Below are 26,422 nucleotides of genomic sequence, written 5' to 3' on the forward strand. Positions count from 1 at the left end.
TATATATATATATATATATATATATATATATATATATATATATATATAATTTTCAGGATGGTTTGCATTTCTTTCATTCTATCAGCCTTCACTCGTGTACAGTGTAGTTCTTCAACCTTTTCTAATATATAAATCTTTGTAAAACAATACAGAGCATCAACGTGCGCGACCGTAAAAGAAAATAAAAATCTATCTGGACGGACCAGCTGGTTAAACCATTGCACTGGTGGAGACGGGGAAAGGTGCGCAATGAGTAACATGGATTGACAGGAATTAGCAATTCCAATGTTTAGAAGCCCATTTACAATTTCGTTTTTTTAAACGAATAGTACCCAAACAAAGACGAAGAGTTCGTTTTTAGTCGGTTCCTGTAAACACAATGAATATACCAGTAATAAGTGCCTTCTGTCTTCCTGGGAGGAAGGCAGTCTACCTGCTAATACACACGGTGTTTTCTGATTGAATCCTAAATTAACTGTGATTGTAGCGAAGGGTTTAAGGAGGACTGTGTGCTCACCGAATTCCTTTATTTTAGGGAATTGTGTTTGAGTATCGCTTCGATTTTCTGACAAAGTGCAAAAAAAATATGTGTTGGTAAAAATGTTTAACACAACACTGAAATACCGACACACTGCGCATATAGAGCACAGAGTGAGATATTCATCTCCGTCTGGCATTCATTCCATCAACATGTTGTTTAAACACGTCTTGTATCGTATTTCTTTTGGACCAGTAATCGTTCTGGGTCTTGCAAAATGATTTAGAAAGCCCTCTGGTAAAGAATTGCGCGTTGATGCCGTGGTCTACGGTAATACCCAGTAAACACTGCAACCATGGATACCGATATGCGGCACTGCGTCCAAAAACTCAACTCTATTTGTTAGGGACTTTAGTGAAATACGTTGTGATTGGTTTGTCATGCCTGCAGTTTACTACACAAATATTTCACTCCAGTAAATGTTTTGTTTGTTTATAAACATGTTGGGTGATTTAGTATGCTGTCAGCTAATTCTTTATATATGTGTAGAACGCATCGTGGTCGCTGAATCGCTCGATTTGCTAAAAATGAAATTAAAATCTCGCTCTTGAGCTACAGACGGGACTAACTGGTGTTTGTTTAAATGTCTGAAGTCTGACGAAGGTTTTTTATGCTAATTAAAACAAAAACAACAAAAAAAAAAACATTCTTGTCACCAAATAGTAAGCAATACCTCATCGATCGAATTTGATCGAAATTATAATGGTCCGACTACAAAGAGTTAAAAGTGCTTAGTGACGTAGATGCAAATATGCCCCAACTCACTCACAGCGGGCTGATGCTTCGCCTCCAGACAGTTACAGCCAGCGCTCGCGTTCAGAGCAGGGCGGAGGAGAGCTGAAACGCACAGCACCATTCACGGCCCTTTTTCTAAAACACAAAGCAGACCTGCTCTATCCGGTTCAAAGCAGAAGGAAAGAAAAAAAAAAAAAGACTACAATTTTCTGAAAATGGGTGAGTTACTGCATTTGTAATTATAACTGCTGTGTAAAAAAAAACAAACAAAAAAAAAAACAGATAGCCACAGTACATTTACGGACAAATTCATCTTATTTTACTTTGTATATTATACAGCATGTTAACTGCTTTAAAGTGTACAGTGTTAGTTTCCATTTGTATTAACACTATATCAAGGAGCCACACATATTGTCCTTAATTGGGAGGTGCCCTTACACTGACCAGTTCATCCAGTTTATTTAACCCAGTGCTTTGCTGGACATTTTTATTTTTTAATTCCTCGGGTTCAAATCCCTGGTGGAGATGCTGCTGCTGTTTGAGCAAAGGTACTTTACTCAGATTGCTCCAGTAAAACCCAACTGTGTAATGCAGGGTTTTTACAACAGCCATTTTAGATCCTCGCACACAGTTCCTGGCACAGCAGATGGTCTTTGCTGAATCACTGCTACTTGAGATGAAAAGGTTGACAAGCACTGCTGTAATGGGTACCAGAATTTGGATGTAAAAAAAGAACTGACTGTAAACCCTGTACATCGCTTTGTTTAAAGCAGCAGCCAAATAAACTGTACTAATATTCTCCTAACCCAGTGGTGCTCAACCCTGGTCCTCCGGACCCATTGCATCTGCTGGGTTTCATCCAGATGAGCTCTCAGTTACTTAACTGAACCCTTCATTGAACTAAACATGCGCTTAATGAGACCTTTTTAATTGTTTTCTGCTCTTCAACAGTAGAGGTTTCACGTTACCTATAAAATTTTGTTAAAAGTGACTTGAGTTCTCAAACTTTGTAGGAGCAGAAGAGAATTAAAAAGGACTAATTAGGCAGCTAATTAGTTCAATGAAGGGTTCAACTAAGTGATTGAGAGCTGGGTTGGAATGAAAACCAGCAGACACAGGGGGTCCCGAGGATCGGGTTTGAGAACCACTGTAACCTACTGGCCTGTTGAGAGGTACGGGGGGAGAAACAGGAAACTGAGGTGAAATATTAAAATTGCATTATCAAGAATTTGCCTGCATTTTAATTCCCAGTATTTCATGCATACTAAACCTCCCTCCGGGCTGAGCTTTGGTAGAACTAGTTTCACCAAATCCAGGCTTGTTATAAAACGTAACATTTTAAAAGTAATTCCTCTCAGACGGATGTACTTGTTTCAAACTAGTGGTGTGTCTCTTCAGCTTCACAACGATTAGATATGTGCCTTGATACACAGGTAGCAAAACGATACTGTGGGAGGGTGTGGGGAATTCACTGAACACAGGAGTCAGTAAGTTTATTTGAACACCACTGGGGTGCACTGCTTTATTTATTTCACAAGGTGGTCGGCAACAGTAAGACTTTATTATACACAGTCCCAGAAGGTTACCAACAATGGGAGGCATTGACACAGTCCATTGCACTCGCAGGTGCTACAAATACTATGCAAACAAAAGGCGAAAGCAAACGAGAAAATAAGCACTCTTACTAAAACTACAAACGAGAAAATAAGCACTCTAATACTACAAACAAGAGAAAATAAGCACTCTTACTAAAACTACAAACGAGAAAATAAGCACTCTAATACTACAAACAAGAGAAAATAAACACTCTTACTAAAACTACAAACAAGAGAAAATAAGCACTCTAATACTACAAACAAGAGAAAATAAGCACTCTTACTAAAACTACAAACGAGAAAATAAGCACTCTAATACTACAAACAAGAGAAAATAAACACTCTTACTAAAACTACAAACAAGAGAAAATAAGCACTCTTACTAAAACTACAAACAAGAGAAAATAAGCACTCTAATACTACAAACAAGAGAAAATAAGCACTCTTACTAAAACTACAAACAAGAGAAAATAAGCACTCTTACTAAAACTACAAACAAGAGAAAATAAGCACTCTAATACTACAAACAAGAGAAAATAAGCACTCTTACTAAAACTACAAACAAGAGAAAGTAACAACTGTAATAAAACTACAAACAAAAGCTGCTGCTTCTTGCAGTGTCCCACAGCCGCCGCTGTCTGCACTGGTTCTGTGTGCTGCTGTCGTCTACCTCCAGGCGTGCTTCACCCTCTTTCTCCAGACACTGACCTTCTGTTATGATTTGTAATCCAGGTTTCCCGCTGTTGATTCTCCTAGAAAGGGCAAGTCCCGAGGGAACAGGAAAGTGTCACTTTTACTGGTCAAGCGACCCCTGTCAAGACCCACCTCTCGACCACTTGGAGAGAGAGAGACGACACGCCCTCACCCAGCCTCTGTGTCATTGCCATGATTGACAGGCGGATCCCACAGGGCTCCCGCCACACCACCCACCCCCGCCCGCCCCCCGCAGGATCATGCATGCGTCAGATAGCCAGCACAGACCTCGCCCTGCTACAGATACGTAGTAACGCAACACAATACAACACTAAACACAACAAGTTGCTTCTCTGTGCTATTGTGAATTTGCAACAAATAATATATTTTGCTTTGTTTTTATGAAAATGTAGTCATGAAAGCAAGTGTATAAAATTAAATGGTGAGATCGGTTGCTGAAATACATCAACTGGCTTATTAGTCTTTATGGAAAGATCTGAGCCTATGTAACATTCACTTTAGCCTTTTACACAGCGGTAGTGGGAGATTCTAGCTGAACTCGATGTAACATTCACTTTATCATACAGCTGTCTACTGCACACTGCTCCCTCACCACTACTCTACACTACTGCACACTGCTCCCTCACCACTACTCTACACTACTGCACACTTCTCCCTCACCACTACTGCACACCACTGCACACTGCTCCCTCACCACTACTCTACACTAGTGCACACTGCTCCCTCACCACTACTGCACACCACTGCACACTGCTCCCTCACCACTACTCTACACTACTGCACACTTCTCCCTCACCACTACTGCACACTACTCCCTCACCACTACTGCACACCACTGCACACTGCTACCTCACGACTACTCTACACTACTGCACACTGCTCCCTCACCACTACTGCACACCACTGCACACTGCTCCCTCACCACTACTGCACACCACTGCACACTGCTCCCTCACCACTACTCTACACTACTGCACACTGCTCCCTCACCACTACTGCACACTGCTCCCTCACCACTATACACTACTGCACACTGCTCCCTCACCACTACTCTACACTACAGCACACCACTGCACACTGCTCCCTTACCACTACAGCACACCACTGCACACTGCTCCCTCACCACTACTGCACACCACTGCACACTGCTTCCTCACCACTAATCTACACTACTGCACACTGCTCCCTCACCACTACTACACACTGCTCCCTCACCACTACTCTACACTACTGCACACTGCTCCCTCACCACTACTCTACACTACTGCACACTGCTCCCTCACCACTACTGCACACCACTGCACACTGCTCCATCACGACTACTCTACACTACTGCACACTGCTCCCTCACCACTACTCTACACTACTGCACACTGCTCCCTCACCACTACTGCACATCACTGCACACTGCTCCCTCACGACTACTCTACACTACTGCACACTGCTCCCTCACCACTACTCTACACTACTGCACACTGCTCCCTCACCACTACTGCACACCACTGCACACTGCTCCCTCACGACTACTCTACACTACTGCACACTGCTCCCTCACCACTACTCTACACTACTGCACACTGCTCCCTCACCACTACTGCACACCACTACACACTGCTCCCTCACCACTACTCTGCACTACTGCACAGATCTCCCTCACCACTACTCTACACTACTGCACACTGCTCCCTCACCACTACTGCACACCACTGCACACTGCTCCCTCACCACTACTCTGCACTACTGCACACTGCTCCCTCACCACTACTCTACACTACTGCACACTGCTCCCTCACCACTACAGCACACCACTACACACTGCTCCCTCACCACTACTCTTCACTACTGCACACTGCTCCCTCACCACTACTCTACACTACTGCACACTGCTCCCTCACCACTACTGCACACCACTACACACTGCTCCCTCACCACTACTCTGCACTACTGCACACTGCTCCCTCACGACTACTCTACACTGCTGCACACTGCTCCCTCACGACTACTCTACACTACTGCACACTGCTCCCTCACCACTACTGCACACCACTGCACACTGCTCCCTCACCACTACTGCACACCACTGCACACTGCTCCCTCACCACTACTCTACACTACTGCACACTGCTCCCTCACCACTACTACACACTGCTCCCTCACCACTACTCTACACTACTGCACACTGCTCCCTCACCACTACAGCACACCACTGCACACTGCTCCCTCACCACTACTGCACACCACTGCACACTGCTTCCTCACCACTACTCTTCACTACTGCACACTGCTCCCTCACCACTACTACACACTGCTCCCTCACCACTACTCTACACTACTGCACACTGCTCCCTCACCACTACTACACACTGCTTCCTCACCACTACTCTACACTACTGCACACTGCTCCCTCACCACTACTCTACACTACAGCACACCACTGCACACTGCTCCCTCACCACTACAGCACACCACTGCACACTGCTCCCTCACCACTACAGCACACCACTGCACACTGCTCCCTCACCACTACTGCACACCACTGCACACTGCTCCCTCACGACTACTCTACACTACTGCACACTGCTCCCTCACCACTACTGCACACCACTACACACTGCTCCCTCACCACTACTCTACACTACTGCACACTTCTACCTCACCACTACTGCACACCACTGCACACTGCTCCCTCACCACTACTCTGCACTAGTGCACACTGCTCCCTCACCACTACTGCACACCACTGCACACTGCTCCCTCACGACTACTCTACACTACTGCACACTGCTCCCTCACCACTACTCTACACTACTGCACACTGCTCCCTCACCACTACTGCACACCACTACACACTGCTCCCTCACCACTACTCTGCACTACTGCACACTGCTCCCTCACCACTACTCTACACTACTGCACACTGCTCCCTCACCACTACTGCACACCACTGCACACTGCTCCCTCACGACTACTCTACACTACTGCACACTGCGCCCTCACCACTACTCTACACTACTGCACACTGCTCCCTCACCACTACTGCACACCACTGCACACTGCTCCCTCACGACTACTCTACACTACTGCACACTGCTCCCTCACCACTACTCTACACTACTGCACACTGCTCCCTCACCACTACTGCACACCACTACACACTGCTCCCTCACCACTACTCTGCACTACTGCACACTGCTCCCTCACCACTACTCTACACTACTGCACACTGCTCCCTCACCACTACTTCACACCACTGCACACTGCTCCCTCACCACTACTCTGCACTACTGCACACTGCTCCCTCACCACTACTCTACACTACTGCACACTGCTCCCTCACCACTACTGCACACCACTATACACTGCTCCCTCACCACTACTCTGCACTACTGCACACTGCTCCCTCACCACTACTCTACACTACTGCACACTGCTCCCTCACCACTACTGCACACCACTACACACTGCTCCCTCACCACTACTCTGCACTACTGCACACTGCTCCCTCACCACTACTCTACACTACTACACACTGCTCCCTCACCACTACTGCACACCACTGCACACTGCTCCCTCACGACTACTGCACACCACTGCACACTGCTCCCTCACCACTACTCTACACTGCTGCACACTGCTCCCTCACGACTACTCTACACTACTGCACACCACTGCACACTGCTCCCTCACCACTACTGCACACCACTGCACACTGCTCCCTCACCACTACTCTACACTACTGCACACTGCTCCCTCACCACTACTACACACTGCTCCCTCACCACTACTCTACACTACTGCACACTGCTCCCTCACCACTACTGCACACTGCTCCCTCACCACTACTCTACACTACTGCACACTGCTCCCTCACCACTACTCTACACTACTGCACACTGCTCCCTCACCACTACTCTACACCACTGCACACCACTGCACACTGCTCCCTCACCACTACTGCACACTGCTCCCTCACCACTACTCTACACTACTGCACACTGCTCCCTCACCACTACTCTACACTACTGCACACTGCTCCCTCACCACTACTGCACACTGCTCCCTCACCACTACTGCACACTACTGCACACTGCTCTCTCACCACTACTCTACACTACTGCACACTGCTCCCTCACCACTACTCTACACTACTGCACACTGCTCCTTCACCACTACTGCACACTGCTCCCTCACCACTACTCTACACTACTGCACACTGCTCCCTCACCACTACTCTACACTACTGCACACTGCTCCCTCACCACTACTCTACACTACTGCACACTGCTCCCTCACCACTACTCTACACTACTGCACACTGCTCCCTCACCACTACTCTACACTACTGCACACTGCTCCCTCACCACTACTCTACACTACTGCACACTGCTCCCTCACCACACTCCACAGTGCCGATGTTAATCTTTAGGGAGCTTCTCTATAGGTTTATATTTGTTTTCTTCAAGCCCTTGTTCATGTTTTCACCATCTTATCTGTAAGTTAAAATGTTGTTTGGTTTTTCAAAACTCTAATGCTATGAAGAATGCACTGCAATGGTGTAAACAATATCCTCGCCCGCTCCCCTTTCATCTTTAATAAAAAGCGAGGCCTGCATGACTGTATTCAGTGAGTTACTATGGATTGTATTGTTTTGTACCGGTATGGTTGATGACGTATCGTTTGAACCTGACCTGCCTATTCTGTGCCGGTGAATCGTTACACCACTGTTTCAAACCGAGGCCTCTCATCTCTGGAGGGAAGTAATCAACTCTTTTTTTGTTTTGCAGCGTCCAGTAAGGAAGTCCAGGGCAGGTCCTCTGAGCTGAGGGTGGTGCTCCTTGGGAGAGCAGGGGATGGGAAGAGTGCCTCTGGAAACACCATCCTGGGCAGTGAAGAGTTTCAGTCTGACGCCGGCTCCTCCTCATTCACAAAGGGGTGCATGAAGAAAGCAGCTGTAGTTGCTGGGAGACCCGTTTCTGTGGTCGACACTCCAGGATTCTTTGACACAGATGCCTCTAAAGATGATTTTAAACTGGAGATTAAGAAATGTATTTCCCTGTCTGCCCCGGGACCCCATGCTTTCCTCCTGGTGATGCCGGTGGGTCCATACACGAAGCAAGAGAAAGAAACGGTGCAGGAAATCCAGAAGATGTTCAGTGAGAAAGTTATGCGGTTCACCATCATTCTGTTCACCCGTGCGGATGATCTCGAAGAGGATGAGACTATCGAGGAGTACCTTCAGAGAGGCAGCCAGGAGCTCCGAGAGCTAGTTAGAAACTGCGGGGGGTATCACGCCTTCAACAATGAAAACAAGGAGGATCGCACCCAGGTCACTGCACTGCTGCAGAAAATACAGAACATGGTGGCTGTGAATGGAGGCAGCCACTACACTGATGAGATGTACCAGCAGGCAGAAACAGCGATCAAACCTGAGCAGAAGGAGATATGTGGATGTGCCCCGATGTGTGTGTGTTTGTAAATACAATGTTTCTATAATGTAAGGCTCATTCAGTTAATAGTTAAAACAGCTAGAATTTTATGAGTTGGACCTAGGTAGTGAATTATTAGCAGCTTAAGTCTTTCAATAGTGACTATTCAATGATTTCATCTGAACTCTAAACAGAAATTATACAACTTCATCTGTCTATTGATCTTTGTTTCTGGTTTATATTGATTTTGGTGCATTGCTCAGTTTAAAGTTGCATTTCAGCTTTCAGCAACATGATCAAATGTATCATTGTTTTTGTCGTTAGGGCTTTTCACACTTGCCTGTTTTACCTGGGGCGACCCTCAGTCGAACAGCCAAGCGCGTTCACATTGCCAATTTCCAGGGTGAAACTGTCAACCAGGGACGAAATCACCCCTGACCAAGACTAAACTACAGTATTAACAGATCTCTTACGTGAAAAAGCAAAATACACTTATTTTTAAACAGGACGATCACTCAAGAGCCATTTGCAGTAGGTCAACAATAGCACTGTAAATGCAGAGAATCATGGGAGTCTGCAACCGTTGTTGAAGCTGACACCCTGGGATCATTCAAGAAGCTGCTTGATGAGATTCTGGGATCAATAAGCTATTAACAACCAAACGAGCAAAATGGGCCGAATGGCCTCCATTCGTTTGTAAACTTTCTTATGTACTACCAGAGCCCCTGACGCCATCTACTGGCAGGAGGTAATAATGGCCGTCCAATGTACAAAATAATTGGATTAACTTAAATTGGTCTTGTTGCCTTTTTTGTGTTCTCTCCACTTTATGGGTTGCGGTACAATGTATTTCCTTCCACGTGTGAAGGACCTGATACATTGAGGCAGCAACCTTCAGTGCAACCTTAATATCCAATTTCCTGCCTTTTGTGGTTTTTATCTCCAACCTTAACGTTTCTTTAACAAAGTTTTTGTTACCGAATTATGTATTGTTTCAAAGTACATCTCAATAAATAAAATGTGTAAATGAAGCACGAGGCGGAAAAAAAGCTTGCAGTCCCATTTTGACAGACTTAAACTTTTGTTCATGTGCTGCGCATTAAGACGTGGAAGTAAAATGGATAAAAACATGGAGATCTCGCAAGAATCTTAAATCAGAAGCTGCTCCCTCAATGTTTTATTGTCCTGTGCTGTATCAGTGCAAAGCCCTGTAAAATATACCTCCTGGTGTGTTTTACTGGCAAGAGGAGAAAATAGAGACGTTATTTATCAGCTGGCCTAAGAGTACTGAAAATGGTTGATACGTCACCACACGCCGCAGAGCCATCTGAGCAGGTGGGCCAATGCCAGAGACACTGCATGACTGACAGTCTGTATAGCAAGTAGCCAGTACTGACTGACACTAGATAGGATACAGAGGGGATTGTAGCGGAGGAGAGCTCCATTCTGCTATAACCTGACAGCCCAGACTTTATTCTAGACCTCGGACCGCTGTTTGGTACCTGTCACAAGGACGGCTGGAGTGGGGTGACGTCAGGCCAGAGGCAGGAAGAACACAAGATAGTGCAGGTTCAGGGAATGGTGTGGCTGCACCGTTTATTAACTAATTGAAATGAAAATAAAAGGGTTGAACAAACAAAGTGACACAAAATGAAAATGTACCAAAACAATCACGGACACACAAAATGATAACTATAATACAGTACTCCTCGTACTCCCTTGTTCTCCCTTGTTCTCCCTTGTTCTCTACCCCGAACTCCCTCCTTGAGCAGGGGCACGGCAGGGTTTATATACAGGTGACCATCTCCCGATTAGCACCAATTAATCAATGAATTAACTCGGGAGATGGTCACCTTCTGCACTATGTTTTTAATTTAAACCCTAAACAAAATAAAACAAACAAAACAATAATGGCGGACGGCATAATGGTTATTGGTTGAAGGGCTTGTCAGGAAGGGTTACACAGGCCTGTGGTCTTGCTATCAGTGCTACACGATTAGCTGAGAACACGGACAGTATTTTAACACAAGAACTTAAGCAGCTGTAAATGCACGGGACTTTGGTCATGTATGTAGTTATATTTACGTATTTATTCATTTATTTATCATTATCAGACAAAAGCATTGCCCTCCTCGTAAACAATGTATCATGGTAATCTTACCATGGTGTGTGACACTTCTGAAACAGAAACAAACTGGAAATATCACACAAACGGCAAGTTATCAAAAGTGCCCAGCCATTTAAAGTTTTGCAATTTTATGGTGCGTAAAACACACAAGCCAAGTTAGTAGAAACAACTGGGATAACCTTGTCCCCCCTGCGCTTTGACAGTGGTGCCTGTTTGCTTTGTGCTGGTGAAGGTTGCCCAATGGTTTGTGAAACTTGGCTTGTGTTTTTGATTGTAACAGGGTGACTGTAGTTAGGTGCAAGAAGCAGGCAGGCCCAGCTGCAACCGATGTTCTTTCATTGATTTCTATATTATAAATAATAATACAGAAATAAACACAAGAACTATGGAACTGAACACAGTTTAAACTTTGTAAAAATAAACAACAGAAAACCAAAAGAAACAACCTTCAGAGGTACAGAAGAGGGTCTGTTTCTTGTACTTTTCACTGGTATTAGTTAGGCTTTTACCCAGGGCAATAGCAGCTATCCTTCCAGCCAAAAAAACACTGAATACCTGCAGCCTTTTGTTGCCATGGCCGTCAGTGTATAAACAATATATAAGAATGTGTCTCCCCTTTTTGCTCTTGGAGAATGCTAGCGCCTAGGAAGTGCTAAGAATTGACCTTCACAAGATGGCGCCCTTTCCAGCACAACAGTGGCCACACCCGGGCCCGATGCAGGGGCAAACAGGGTAAATTTCAGTTGTTAAATATAATATATAACACTCTAATCTGTAGTCGTCGTTTAGTTTTTATAAAGTTTTATCCAGGTAGTTAGTTCATTCATTATATTTTAAAACTACCGGTGCAATATGTTCTGAACGCGCCGGCATTGTCTGCATAATAATATCCGGGAAATGTGCGCGTCTCCCTGGCCTGAGGATGCGCTGCTCAGCATCCACGCTTTGGTTTGAAATCTAACCTCATGCTTTTTTTTCTTTTTACATGAAAAATCCTCGTTAGCCGGATCCCCGATTCAAAACTCAGGTGAGAAATTACACTTATTTACAATGTCAGCAATATAAAGAATGCCCGTGCCGTTTTAACCTGGGAAGAAATGCAGATCATTCACATTGATATCTCCACTAAATGACGGGGCACTTTGGATAACTTAGCGTTTTTTTTTTGTTTGTTTTTTGTTTGTTTTTTCACATTTCCGATGTGTTTTTGTTTCAGATATATTTCACGGCACATTAATTAATAAATTAATATTAATGTCTAGATGCAGTCTTCTGTCAGCAAGCAAGGAGCGTTGTTTAAAAGGATTTCATTGCTGAAGATGATCACTGCGTTGCAGTGTTTAGCAGTTCAGGTGCTATATGCGAGCTGAGGATGTACCTGAGCGTACAGAATGGCTGCAGCGAACATCCTACAGGAAGTTACTGTCTTTGTCAGTTTTAACTTTGAAAAGCTCCTCTCTGCAGAGGCTTCCGTTACTGGGAGTGTTACAGCAATGCTCAGTGCAATCCAAAGGTTAGGCTAGATCTCTTTCATTTGGGTTTCATGTATAAAGGAGAGGGCTTCAAAAGCTGTCATCGTCTTTGGAAACAAACTGTGTGTGCTGAGAATTTCATGGAAAAGATCCAAGATTGCAAGTTGTTCCACAGTTCAGTTAGCGACTCCTTTGGTATTTCAGCTGTTTGTTTGAAATCAAACAGAATTCCAGACTTGTCTTTCGCACTGTTTAGTTTGGAATCTGTCCTCAATTGATGTGATGGCTGAATTGTGTTCAAAACCGTTCTCTCTAAATTCTTCAGTGCATCATCAATGGGCTCGTCAGTTGCTTCGTAGGAGAGGTGTTTTTTGTGCTTCTTAGACGTTTCTCTTTGAGTTGTGCAGGTATATTAATTTCTTCACACATTGAGTTGGCTGTGGTTTGAGCAGCAGCAAACCCATCTTCCCTATAATTCAAAAGAAATGTTTTGGTGCTTTTTAGCAAATTTGTCGCCAGATCCATTTGCATATAAGAGGATTGCAGAAGCGTGCTGACATGATTGATGTTGTTCAGAATGTCATTCCACACAACTGAGCATATCAGAAAGCGGAAGTATCCTATTTCCTCAGCCAACGCTTCAGCTTCTACTTTTGCCGCAGCCTCAGTACATTTCTCTCTTACCTCCAACGAAGCCTGCCTGACTTCAGCAGCTTGAAATCTTACTGCTTCTGTACTTTTAACTCTGTTTTCCCATTTTGTTTCGCTCCACGATTTCAACCTCACATTAACGTGATGGCACAAAACATACCATTGCTGTGTGGCAGCAGAAAAAAACCAGAAAACAAAGAAGAGTTTCTGAAGGTTTCCAAAGAAACGGAAAGCTTCACCCGATGATTTTGCAGTATCTGCAATAACCAGATTGAACGTGTGTGACCCACAAGGAACATCAACAGCTCGAGGATTTGCCTCATGTTTGCAGTATTATCGTAGGACTAGGGATGCACCGAATCCAGGATTCTGTTTCGGATTCGGCCCGAATACCTACTTTTTGAGCAGGGTTCGGATTCGTACGAACACTTAGGATTTGGTGGACCGAATCCTACATCCGCCCAGACGCACATACTATATCCCACCAATGTGTGTAAGACACGAATCCGGTATTGAATGTAACTTTTGTATTTAATAACAGGTATTCAAGACCAAGAACACGTTTGATAAGCTGTGTCGCAGCTCTCAGATCCCTAAATTACTGGTGGAGCGCGCACTAAACACGTCACACACAGCTGCTGAATGTACACATACCCCCGTATGCAACAGCACAGTCACAGCACACTTTTCATGACGTGATGCAGTAAACCTGTACAGTAACGGCAAACTGCTGTGGACTTTTGTACTTTGTTGCATTGTCTGTGAAACGTGTTCCTGAGATCAAACTGAGATTTAAAAAATGGTGCACAGAAATATATATTTTTTGTAACTTTACAACTGGAAGATGTGCAAGACGTTGTTGAACAATATGCTTTAAAATGACAATTTATGGTTATTGTAATGTGCCAATACAAGTTGAACCATCTGGGAACTGCTGTGTTTTATTCAAATAATGTTCAAACTATTTCGTAGTCTATTTGATATGTGTTACACACACGGTGCATTTAAATCAACATGGGTTTTATTTCACAGCGAGGTTCAGGTCACTCACAGTAATGTTTTCCTCGTAGCTCTCAGATCACGTGACACAGGGTGAAACGTCATTACATATAATAGTGGATTATGGAAAGATGCAGCTCTCCTTTCTTGTCAAGGTAAAGTAAACAGTTCTGTATTTTGACATTTCTGTTGGGGGCTAGCGGTAAATTGCATACGTTTCAAACACAAATCTTATTCAGGGATATATTTCCATGTGGTAATACAAATACTATTAACTAAAAGGCTCAACTATAACAGTTTCCTTCAGTTTTCTTGAATATATTTGTAGGATTCAGTATTCGGCTGAATCTTTTGAGATGGATTCAGTATTCATCCAAATCCCAAATCCTTGGATTGGGTGCATCCCTACATGGGACTGACCTCTGCAGTCACTAAATGGTATATTGAGCTCTTCAGGCCTTTCTAAAATTGCATTGGATAAACTGAGACCAGTTGTTTCAGCACTACCAGGAACCCTAAGAAATGTTCTTTCATTTCTGGCTTTTCATCAATTGCAGCTGTTCTTATTGTCACAGACATCGGTTCCTGATGGCTGACATCAGGGGTGCAGTCGAAGATTATAAATAGTATTTTGACTTCTCACTTGTGTCACAATTTTTTGAAGCAGTTTGTTGCGGGCTGCTTTAATCAATTCATTCTGAATGTCTTTCCCTAAATAGTGAGCATGGGACTTACCCCTTTGAACACGTCCTACATGCTGTTCCATTACTGGATCAAACTTAGCAAGCAGTTCCACTTCTTTCAGGAAGTTTGCATTGTTTGGCATGTATAAAGTCTCTGAAGAAGCACGGAAAGCAAGGTTTCTTTCTGCAAGTGACTGTACAATTGAAATCAGGTGAGTCAAAACATTACTCCAGTACTTTCTTTTGGATTCAATAAGACACATTTCTGTCTGATCAATCATTTTCCCTGTCTTAAAATTCTAATTGTAAGTCGCCCTGGATAATGGCGTCTGCTAAGAAATTATTATTATTATTATTATTATTATTATTATTATTATTATTAATAATAATAATAATAATAATAATAATAATAATAATAATAATAATAATAATTAATAATAATAAATGCATTTCAAGCTCTTTCCAAGACTGCATGCTCTTTATATGTTCAGGTCTATTTTCATGACTCTTCAGAAGTGCTCTTATGTTGACCCAGTCACTAACTCCATCCCTCATCAGTTTCTGTTGTTTAGAAGAAAACAATTTGCAGCAGAAACAATGCGTTGAATTGTTCTTTTTGGAGTACATAAGCCAGCTTCTCTGGATTGTTTCCCCATTCACTGAGATGCAATGTATTAAATTATTGTTAAATCAACGCCCATCTTTTCCCTTTGGGAAAGCAAAGTCTGGGCTGACTTGAAATGGTCCTCTGTAAACAAATTCTGACCTTCGCGAGTCTGATAAGACTGAGGGCCAGTCAGCAGGATCCAGTGGTACAGCAGTTATTAGTGCATCATTATCGTCAACTTGGTGGCTGCAGACTGAAGATTGCCCTTCATCCATTTGAACATTTCGTTCACCTTCAGCAACTGAACCAGCAGCTGGTGCAATGCCATCTCGTGCATCTGTGTCAGTATTGCTGGCTGAGCTGAAGTGCTGGTATCTCCTTCAACTGCATTAGCAGTAGCAGTAGGGGGCACTGGTTCTTCAGCAGCAGAAGGTCCTTTATGAGTAAACTTCACCTGTGAAAATAAAATACATTTACACATAGATATTTTACAAATATTTGCTTTATACTTTAATATATATTTACCATGTTCATTTACCAACTGCTTTGGGTAGTATACAGTGTATATATATATATATATACCCTGACAGGTACAAAGAATAAACTACACTGGCCAAAATACTGTAGCGCATTCACTTGCAAACAAATAGAGGCCTACTCATTTGGTAAACTTAAAAAAAAAAAAAAAGTTCCATTTACCCATTGCATTTATAACTCGCTCAGAATAACCTGAAGTGGAAAGGTATTATCTAAACTCATTGCACTACAGTAATATGTTTATTTCCGTTTTAATTAATAATCATAGTCTAAGCGACAAGGACAGGAAAGTAAAAAAGATAGCGAGGTGGCCTCTTGAAAACACAAACCCCCTAGCCCATGCGTGCAGAATAATTTCAATATATATTGCTGTTTACATGCACAAAATACAAACACATACTTTACAGAAAATGTTTATTTTATTTTCTTAAAAATCTATCAAATCCGATGATGTGTTTCTAATGGGCAGTAGAAACGACAGCAGACACACACACGTGCAGCTGTGTCCAGGCAGGGATGGTGAAAGAATGAACTCTGATTCTACATTCTGATATTATCAATAAAAATACAAATACCTGGATACAAAATGATACATCTGTCACAATGTGTAATGTGTGTGTAGATCACAACTTATTTCAAAGTTCACGTTTGAAGTGTGGCGGTAGGTTGTTTTACAAAGGGAACACGTTGTTTTTATAATGATACAACTGTCACAATGTGTAATGTGTGTGTAAATCACAACTTATTTCAAAGTTCATGTTTGAAGTGTGGCGGTAGGTTGTTTTACAAAGGTAACAAGTTGTTTTTATAATGTGCACGTTGGTAAACAATGGAAAATAAAAGCAAAGCAGTCATTTGTATTGCAAAAACAAAAGTGCATCCGACACTTATCAAAACAAACGCAATAAAAACAGCTCCATCCACTGAACAAGCAGCTGGGGAAACAACATGCGAGTTTTACAGACTCAAGCTTAACTGTTTTTAAAATATAATAATAATAATAATAATAATAATAATAATAATAATAATAGCAAATCCCAATAAGGAACAGTTGTCACAATCGCTTTGAACACGAATGCAAACGTGTAGTTTATTTACTTCTTCATTAGTAAACAAAGACAGGCATGGAAAAATAAACAAACAAACCATGACTCTGTAATGCAAAACTGAGTTCCATCCAATACTGTTAATGTGAAAAATAACCACTAAGGCAGCGTTGTTTAGATTGGATGTCAGAATACTGAAAACTCTTCAAGCATCTGAAATCATGTGCATTTAAATACACTGACTTGACAGGCCTGCTAGGGGCCTCGGAACCGAATTTTGCATGGGGCTCCCACAGGGCAAACTCCGCCCCTGAGTGAGGTGTGCAGAGTCACAGTGTTTGTAGAGTCCCTGGTACCCTCACAGAACTTCACTGTACAACTTTATTAAACTCATGACATTTCCCAGCTGCGCGTGATCACAATTCCTCAAACTGGGCCTTTGTGTCTGTGTTCTGTGTCTGTTTAACTGAGTGCAGTAGCAGAGATCATGTTTCTAAATGAAAACACATGACTGATAATAAAACAAGTTCAATCACATTAAGCTACAGCAGTAACACGTTGAAGAAGCTGCCTCATTGCCCTGGCCTTGGTTAAAAACAGCATCATTTACAAGTGCTTCTTTAACAGCTTTCAGAGAACACTTCTCCTTCCTGTCTGTCTTTCAATCCTTACTGTGGAGATTATCTGGGGTTCTTTAACAGCTTTCAGAGAACACTTCTCCTTCCTGTCTATCTTTGCATCCTTACTGTGGAGATTATCTGGGGTTCTTTATGGGAAGAATGGACGACTGTAGGCAGTCAGGATTTAGAGATTTTGTTTTTTGGGTTTCATTTTTTGCTTTTATGTATCCGTGTAGGCAGATAAGAATATTCTGAAAAGGCATAGAATGTGTTCAGAATTATATCCGCCTACACCCGTATATGCAAACAAATGATTAAATATAACAGATTTCAATCTGATTTACTTGAAACACCTTATTTTATGATAATTTGTTTCCCCCACGACACAGAGCTGTTGATATTAGTCCAATTTCATATGCAATTACGTTTTTGTTGTACTGATATCATTTTTTTTTTAAAGGGTTAAGGATCCTGAAAACTTGATAACGAGTGCCAACAGTGCTCAAGTACAATTCCCCTGCAAGTGGGACATTGGCTTCAGGTTCCTCTGATCAGCCGATCCGTGTTTATTCAGATCACCAGCCTGGTAAAGCAGGAGCAATGGCTTCAGGAGGTGAAGGAACATCTGCTGGATTTGCTGGTGAGAAACTGTGTTTTAAATATTCTCCTATGAATGTCTTACAACTTAAAAAAAAAAAAAACACTTGTGAATGATATTCTGAACTGCATGCATAAGTTCTGCCTAAAAACCCACAGCCTGGGCTCCTTAGTGGCACATCCAGTAAAGGCACTCCGTGTGGAGTGCAGGATGTGTTCTGTAGCCTGCAGATCGCAGGTTCGAGTCCAGGCTATGTCACTGCCGACCGTGATCGGGAGTTCCCAGGGGGTGGCACACAATTGGCTAAGCGTCGCCCGGGGGAGGGGAGGGCTTAGGTCGGCCAGGGTACCCTCGGCTCACCAGCGACCCCTGTAGTCTGGCTTGGGCGCCTGCGGGCTTGCCTGTAAGCTGCTGAGAGCTGCGTTTTCCTCCAACGCTGTAGCTCTGGGGTATCTGCATGGTGAGCCTGCAGTGTGAAAAGAAGCAGTCGGCTGGACAGCGCATGTTCGACTTAGCCCTCCCGAGTCAGCGCGAGGGTGGTAGCGGTGAACTGAGCCTAACGGGGAAAGAATTGAACTAAATTTATTTAAAAATAACATCCCACTTTTGATTTTTTTTTTGTAGGTGAAGGTGGGCATTATACAATGTAAGAATTTATAAATGAGCGAAATATGTTTTATGACAAGCAAAGTTTAATTGGTTAGTAATTCTGTCAATGCAGGTTGCTTAAAAGGATTTGTCAAGCGTTTTAATTTTTTTGCAGAAATGTGAAGTTTAGGGTCTCTTATAACGTGTGTGGTTTTTTTTTTTTTTTTTTTTTTTTAAGTAACCTAAAGACCTAAAACCAGATAAATAGGGCAAACCTATTGATATTTTGCGGCCCGTCAGATATGCATGTGTTTCGTAAACACTGGGCTATCATCGGCGTGTGACGTATATGTAATTATAAAGCTGTGTGCAGTGACAGTGCAGAATTATGATATACGATCGTCACCTAGACTGTAACCCTGTCTGCACAGTCCATGGGGTGATTCTTTTTTGGTGACTTGTACTATTCTGTTTTAAATATATAAACTATGAGAAATGAAGATGTCATTTTTTTTGTTTTGCCGTGTACATTCCCAAACTCCATCTCAGCTTTTAAAAGCAGCTTCGTCCTGTGCAGGAGAGCAGCTGCAGCATCTGACATGGGGTGTCTTGTGCATCATCAGGTCACTTAACGCACTACCTCATTAACTTTCAGGCTGAGCTGAAGTGCAGCAAAATATCCACAGGATGTTATAATAGACACTAAATTTTACATTTCTACAAAAAATGGAAAACGCTTCGCAAATCCTTTAATACATAACAATGCTTGTATGTTAACAATACTTACAATGTTTGAAACACCGGTAATGTTTTTGATTGCAAAGTATAGAAAATAAATGTACAATTAGGTACAAGTAAGTTACACTATTAGCTATAAAATATTTGTTTGTACAAGCATTGTGAAGGGTAGGTTGATAATAAAATTGATACATTTGTTACTATTATAATGGTTGGCATGTGTTTAACGGGTCAAATTGGTTGTAATCAGGTCTTGGCCAAACCACAATACATCTTAGTTTTCAGTTTCAAAGAAAACGGTTTGCTCGTTTGGCCAGAACTGCGCAGACAAGAAAAACTGCAAATGTGGCTGCTATGACAACAATAACCATAGAAACGTAACCAAACCTATGCCAAAAGAGTTTGCCTGACATGAGCAGCAATCATGGCAAAAAGAGAAAAGCTCTTATACTTTGAGTTCTCAGCAGTTCACAGATAACACGACCCCCAAAGCTATACCCCCGCCTCACTCGGAGCGATGATGGGAATGCATTGCTATGGTCAGCTCATGGGCTGCATTGCTATGGTCAGCTCATGGGCTGCATTGCTATGGTCAGCTCATGGGCTGCATTGCTATGGTCAGCTCATGGGCTGCATTGCTATGGTCAGCTCATGGGCTTTGTATTTTCTATTGAACTTCAGTATCGTCAGTGCATTAACCCAGTCTTTATTCATGGATTGATGTTGCGCTGTGAAAATGTGCCTTTATGAAGAAACACTTCTTTCAACATCCACAGAACTGGTAACAACTGACAATAGCCTTTCTTACTAAACTGGGAAATAGTGTCATGTCATGCTAATTCTCCCTATTATTATTATTATTATTAATAATATTAGTTTGTTTAGTGTACATCTATTATAGTGTATGCAAACAAGCAAAACCAGGTTTCATATAAAAAATAAAAAATAAATTAAACAGCAAAACTTGTGAATGCGTTCGGGTTACCTGAACATTATAGACTGGATGTGTGCTGCGTAAATATTTACATAATCCACACTGAACACCATTATTGATTTTGATCAGTCTGTTAATTTCACTGATTTATTTTTTGTTTAATAACACGCTTAAAAACCCAATAACTAAAACAAAAGGCGCCGCACTAATGACGTCCTGCAGTCTTCTCTCTGCAGTACTGGGCTGGTTGTCTTACTCTGCTGATCTGTCTCCATCTAATCAGCAAGTGGCATCTCACTTAGACAGCAGCACATGACACCAGTTTACATTGTAATCAGAACATGCTTTTTCACAGAACTCTCAGATGGTTAGCTTATAATATGCACAAATAACTACAGTAAAATAGCACTCACCTAAAATGTCTCTAGTGTATCTACTTTGAGCAGTACACACATACTTAACCTTGTCATATGCAAAAATAACTAACATACCATTCACTTAAGTTGCATTAAATAAGATATTAATATAATTTGAATTTAATTATTTTGAAAGACACTGAAAAATTTCAGATTAGTTTTTTTTTTTTTTTTTAATTGTTAATGTATTTTTTTAGCTTTTGAAAATGAACACCCTGCATAAACTCTAACCCAGGCCTGAACTAACATTGAGCTGCATGCTGCAGTAACACTGGAGAAACAACAGGGGCTTCACAAAATCACAGTAATAAGTAAACAAACGAATGAGAGAACAGTGTTTAGTGCTCCATAAACTAAACATAGTGCTGCAGAGGATTACAAATTCAACAAGTCTATGGCTGCTGCAGAGTTTTTATAAAATAAATAAATAAAGTCTGTGACCTCATAACTGTGACAGGATAACGCACTTTTCTCAAGAGCAGAGAAGGCACCAAGTGTTGGCATACAAGTCGGTGCAGGTGTTGCATGCCGTAGCTTTCTGTTCCCCATGATGCTGCACTGCTGGTGATCCCATACCAACACAATGCATTTATTCAAAGACCTCTCGATCAGCGCGCTGTTTTTGAACAGTATTTCCATGTAATAAAATGAAGGTGTGTTTTAAAAGAAAAAAGGTTTTATAACGTTACTCTAATCCAGGGTTTGTGTATTGAGCAGTGCAGCAGGCTGGACGATGTTCAGTGAGGAGGATGATAACGTCAGGGCTGTTAAATGTGCTATTTTATTTTGCCACATTTGCTTTTGTCTTATTTGCCATGTTTGTTGCATGCTGGCAGTGCTTGAGAACCCGGTGGGGCTCGGGCACAGAAACATACGCCTGCATGTCCAGCGATCCTTAAAAAAACTGCATCTGCACCTGCATGGACTTTGCAATGAAATATCTGCTATTTCAACTGCTTTTAAGATTTTTTAAAAAACTTCAGTCAAGCCCTCAAAGGTTCTGTTACTGTTGTAGAAGCGAGAGAGAGAGTTTGCATGATGCTCAGTGTAGTTGTTGGGTTTACTATAGAAGAGGTGATGCAGCAATACAAACAATCCTTTACATTTTCATGATGCTTATAATGATCCGGAGTATATTCATTTAATAAGTTATTTCTCTCTATCAGAATCCACCTGCCATTGTCTGTGCCTCCAGAATCCGAACTGAATCCAAAGACATCACACTGTGACCTTTCAACCCTGCTGTCACATCCCACTGGTCTCCAGTAAGACCAGGGAAGAGGTGAAAGGTCATTGAGTGATTAAACAAAGACATGTCCCTTGAATCAGGCATCCTAATCCAGATCACAGAGTCTGTTGAGTAGGGCTGTTTCTGTTTAACCAGGCAGCCACACTGACTGTCTGCACCACACAGCAACATGAACACCTTCCTCTTTTCAAAGACACACCTGAAAGAAATAGAGAGACACTTGTATTAATAGTTATACCTGTGAAGTGTGGATTATGAGCTGTCGCTGTTGTTCTTCACTGCAGGGCCTGTCCCAACCCAACCCAGTGTTTGTATTGTTTTGTACCTGTATGGTTGATGACGTATCGTTTGAATCGGACCTGCCTATTCTGTACCGGTGAATTGTTACACCCTCTTTCAAACCCAGGCCTCTCCTCTCTGTGGGCAGTAATCCACTCTTTTTGGTTTTGCAGTGTCTAGTAAGCAGGGACAGGACCAGGGCAGGTCCTCTGAGCTGAGGGTCGTGCTGCTTGGGAAGACAGGAGATGGGAAGAGTGCCTCTGGAAACACCATCCTGGGCAGTAAGGAGTTTGAATCCAAAATCAGCTCCTCCTCAACAACAAGGAAGTGTGAGAAGAAAACCTCTGTCGTTGCTGGGAGAACGGTTTCTGTGATCGACACTCCAGGAATCTTCAACACAGATCTCTCTGAAGACGAGGTTAAAGAGGAGATTGCGCGATGCATCTCCCTGTGCTCCCCGGGACCCCACGCGTTCCTCCTGGTGATGCCGGTGGGGCGATACACGGAGCACAAGCGCGAAACAGTGCAGGAAATCCAGAAGATGTTTAGTGAGGAAGTTATGAGGTTCACCATCATTCTCTTCACTAGAGCGAATGAACTAAAAAAGGACAAGACTATCGAGGAGTACATTCAGAGAGGCAGCCAGGAGCTCCGAGAGCTGGTTAGAAAGTGCGGGGGGTATCACGCCTTCAACAATAAAAACAAGGAGGATCGCACCCAGGTCACTGCGCTGCTGGAGAAAATAGAGAGCATGGTGGCTGTGAACGGAGGCAGCCATTACACTGATGAGATGTACCAGCAGGCAGAAACAGCGATCAAACAAGAGCAGGTTAGTAAAGGAATAAGCAGAGAAGAGGCTGAAAATTCCAACAGCTTCATTAGGAGATTGACGACCGTACTGACAGGCGCGGCAGTGGGAGCTGGTCTGGGGATCTTATTGGGAGGGGGGCTAGCATGTATTGCAGGTGGGGCAGCAGTGGTACCAGGGGCAGTGACGTTAGGGGTATTAGGGGGAGTAGTTGGAGCGTCAATTGGATCAGAAGCATCAGGGCCAGGCGATGCAGTACAGAGAGTGATCAAAGCAATAGCAGACATAAAACAGGAAGCAGTCGACACAGTGAAAACAGTAGCTGTGCCTGAACACCGCAAGCAACAATAGAAGCAACACGTGCAGCCTAATGCAAGCTTACCATGGCAGATTTATCATAGTGCTGCTTACCCCATGGTTTTAACACACTTTCACTACTGTACTATACTGTACCATGGGAATGAGACATCATAAGAAATGTTTACTATGGTTAACTATTGTAAGAGGTTCCATTTCTTCTGAAAAATAATTCATCTTCTTCAGGTAAACAAAATAGTTTATTCAGGAATCAAAATGCAAACAGGAACAAAGAATCCGAGGTGACACACCAGTGATCTCACACACACGTGTCAGCTGATGGTGTTCTGAGCTGCATCAGTGGAGATGTTAGTTACTTCTGAGCTGAGCTGAGCTTTCATGGCATCAGAGACGTTGTTTTCTTTCTGAGTCGGCATGATGCAGAGGTGTTGGTTTCTGAGCTGCATCAGTGGAGATGTTAGTTACTTCTGAGCTGAGCTGAGCTTTCATGGCATCAGAGACGTTGTTTTCTTTCTGAGTCGGCATGATGCAGAGGTGTTGGTTTCTGAGCTGCATCAGTGGAGATGTTAGTTACTTCTGAGCTGAGCTGAGCTTTCATGGCATCAGAGACGTTGTTTTCTTTCTGAGTCGGCATGATGCAGAGATGTTGGTTTCTGAGCTGCATCAGTGGAGATGTTAGTTACTTCTGAGCTGAGCTGAGCTTTCATGGCATCAGAGCCGTTGTTTTCTTTCTGAGTCTGCATGATGCAGAGATGTTGGTTTCTGAGCTGCATCAGTGGAGATGTTCGTTTCTGGGCTGAGCTGACCAAAGAAAGGACTTTGTACAGCACGGCGATACAGCTAGTTTACGTAATTTCCTTGACCAGAGTACAACATGGAGAACCAGTGCAGTGAATTCTCATTGAATTCCACATTCCAGTTTGAACCGCTTCCTCAGATGGAGATCAGTGTGTCTGGCAGACATGAAGTGAAAGAGAGGTGATCATTAGTAATGACGGGTTTGTTTAACTGGGCTTTCATGTCTTTGTATGGATGTTTTTTTAACATGTGTTTCTATTTTCAAATCAGTTAAAATATCTAGAATATATAGGTTGAATACAATTGTACAATTTTAAGAGCCAAGTAGCGAATTATTTTTAAGTTTTAATTTCTCATCTTAAAACATTCAATAGTTTGACAATTCAGTGAATTCACCCGAACTATAAACAGCAATGATACAACTGCATCTCTCTCTTGGTTTTTGTTTCTGGTTACATTTTAATTTCAGCTTTTCAGCAACAAGATAAAATGTAACCTTGTTTTGTTTCAATGTGCTTGTATATTTTGTTTAATCAGATAAAATGGAATCAAATGTATTTTCATCAGGGCTGTCTGGGTAAACATGTTAAGAGTTCAAAGTGTTCTGTGTCTTTTTTTTCTTCTTCTTATTATTAGCACAGTTTTGTTAAAAATTAACTTTGTATTGTGCTTTATAGTACAATTGAAGTGTTAATGTCTTCACTTTTATTCCAATTCTATTAAAATGTAATAAATAAACATGTCTGATTGGTGTGTATGCTGCTTGTGTTCCCTGCACAGACAGACACCTGCCCCCCTTACCACACATCTCTGTGCTTTACAATGCTTCCCTATGCTTTACCAGACCTCTCTGTGCTTTACAATGCTTCCCTATGCTTTACCACACATATTTGTGCTTTACAATGCTTCCCTATGCTTTACCACACCTCTCTGTGCTTTACAATGCTTCCCTATGCTTTACCACACCTCTCTGTTCTTTACAATGCTTCCCTATGCTTTACCACACCTCTCTGTGCTTTACAATGCTTCCCTATGCTTTACCACACCTCTCTGTGCTTTACAATGCTTCCCTATGCTTTACCACACCTCTGTGTTTTACAATGCTTCCCTATGCTTTACCAGAACTCTCTGTGCTTTACAATGCTTTCCTATGCTTTACCAGACCTCTCTGTGCTTTACAATGCTTCCCTATTCTTTACCACACCTCTCTGTGCTTTACAATGCTTCCCTATACTTTACCACACCGCTGTGTTTTACAATGCTTCCCTATGCTTTACCAGACCCCTCTGTACTTTACAATGCTTCCCTATGCTTTACCATACCTCTCTGTGCTTTACAATGCTTCCCTGTGCTTTACCACACCTCTCTGTGTTTTACAATGCTTCCCTATGCTTTACCACACCTCTGTGTTTTACAATGCTTCCCTATGCTTTACCAGAACTCTCTGTGCTTTACAATGCTTCCCTATGCTTTACCAGACCTCTGTGTTTTCAATGCTTCCCTATGCTTTACCAGACCTCTCTGTGCTTTACAATGCTTCCCTATGCTTTACCACACATCTCTGTGCTTTACAATGCTTCCCTATGCATTACCACACCTCTCTGTGCTTTACAATGCTTCCCTATGCTTTACCACACCTCTCTCTGTGCTTTACAATGCTTCCCTATGCTTTACCGTACCTCTCTGTGCTTTACAATGCTTCCCTATGCTTTACCATACCTCTCTGTGTTTTACAATGCTTCCCTATGCTTTACCATACCTCTCTGTGCTTTACAATGCTTCCCTATGCTTTACCATACCTCTCTGTGCTTTACAGTGCTTCCCTATGCTTTACCATACCCCTCTGTGCTTTACAATGCTTCCCTATGCTTTACCACACCGCTGTGTTTTACAATGCTTCCCTATGCTTTACAACACCTCTCTGTGCTTTACAATGCTTCCCTAT

At 42.6% G+C, this 26,422-nt stretch overlaps 1 protein-coding gene and 1 long non-coding RNA gene across 2 annotated transcripts; both read left to right on the plus strand.

The window, feature by feature from the left end:
- Window positions 1-1,202: 1,202 nt before the first annotated feature.
- On the plus strand, window positions 1,203-25,221 carry LOC117404983 (GTPase IMAP family member 8-like). The gene is made up of 4 exons (XM_058996695.1): window positions 1,203-1,492; window positions 8,367-9,056; window positions 18,242-18,391; window positions 22,727-25,221. The coding sequence occupies exons 1-4, from the start codon at window positions 1,489-1,491 to the stop codon at window positions 23,710-23,712; spliced, it is 1,830 nt and encodes a 609-aa protein (XP_058852678.1). The 5' UTR covers window positions 1,203-1,488; the 3' UTR covers window positions 23,713-25,221.
- Window positions 11,828-18,001, plus strand: LOC131699755 (uncharacterized). The gene is made up of 3 exons (XR_009308291.1): window positions 11,828-12,163; window positions 14,330-14,413; window positions 14,978-18,001. It is a non-coding gene; the product is annotated as an uncharacterized LOC131699755 (long non-coding RNA).
- Window positions 25,222-26,422: the final 1,201 nt, after the last annotated feature.

The sequence above is a fragment of the Acipenser ruthenus genome, chromosome 23 (genome assembly GCF_902713425.1).
Source record: "Acipenser ruthenus chromosome 23, fAciRut3.2 maternal haplotype, whole genome shotgun sequence".
Taxonomy (NCBI): domain Eukaryota; kingdom Metazoa; phylum Chordata; class Actinopteri; order Acipenseriformes; family Acipenseridae; genus Acipenser; species Acipenser ruthenus.

Excerpts from the sequence above, each read along its gene's own strand:
- LOC117404983 (XM_058996695.1), top strand. Across the intron at positions 9,057-18,241 it reads CCCGATGTGTGTGTGTTTGT|TGCCAACAGTGCTCAAGTAC; the intron begins AAATACAATGTT and ends CTTGATAACGAG. Across the intron at positions 18,392-22,726 it reads AACATCTGCTGGATTTGCTG|TGTCTAGTAAGCAGGGACAG; the intron begins GTGAGAAACTGT and ends TTGGTTTTGCAG.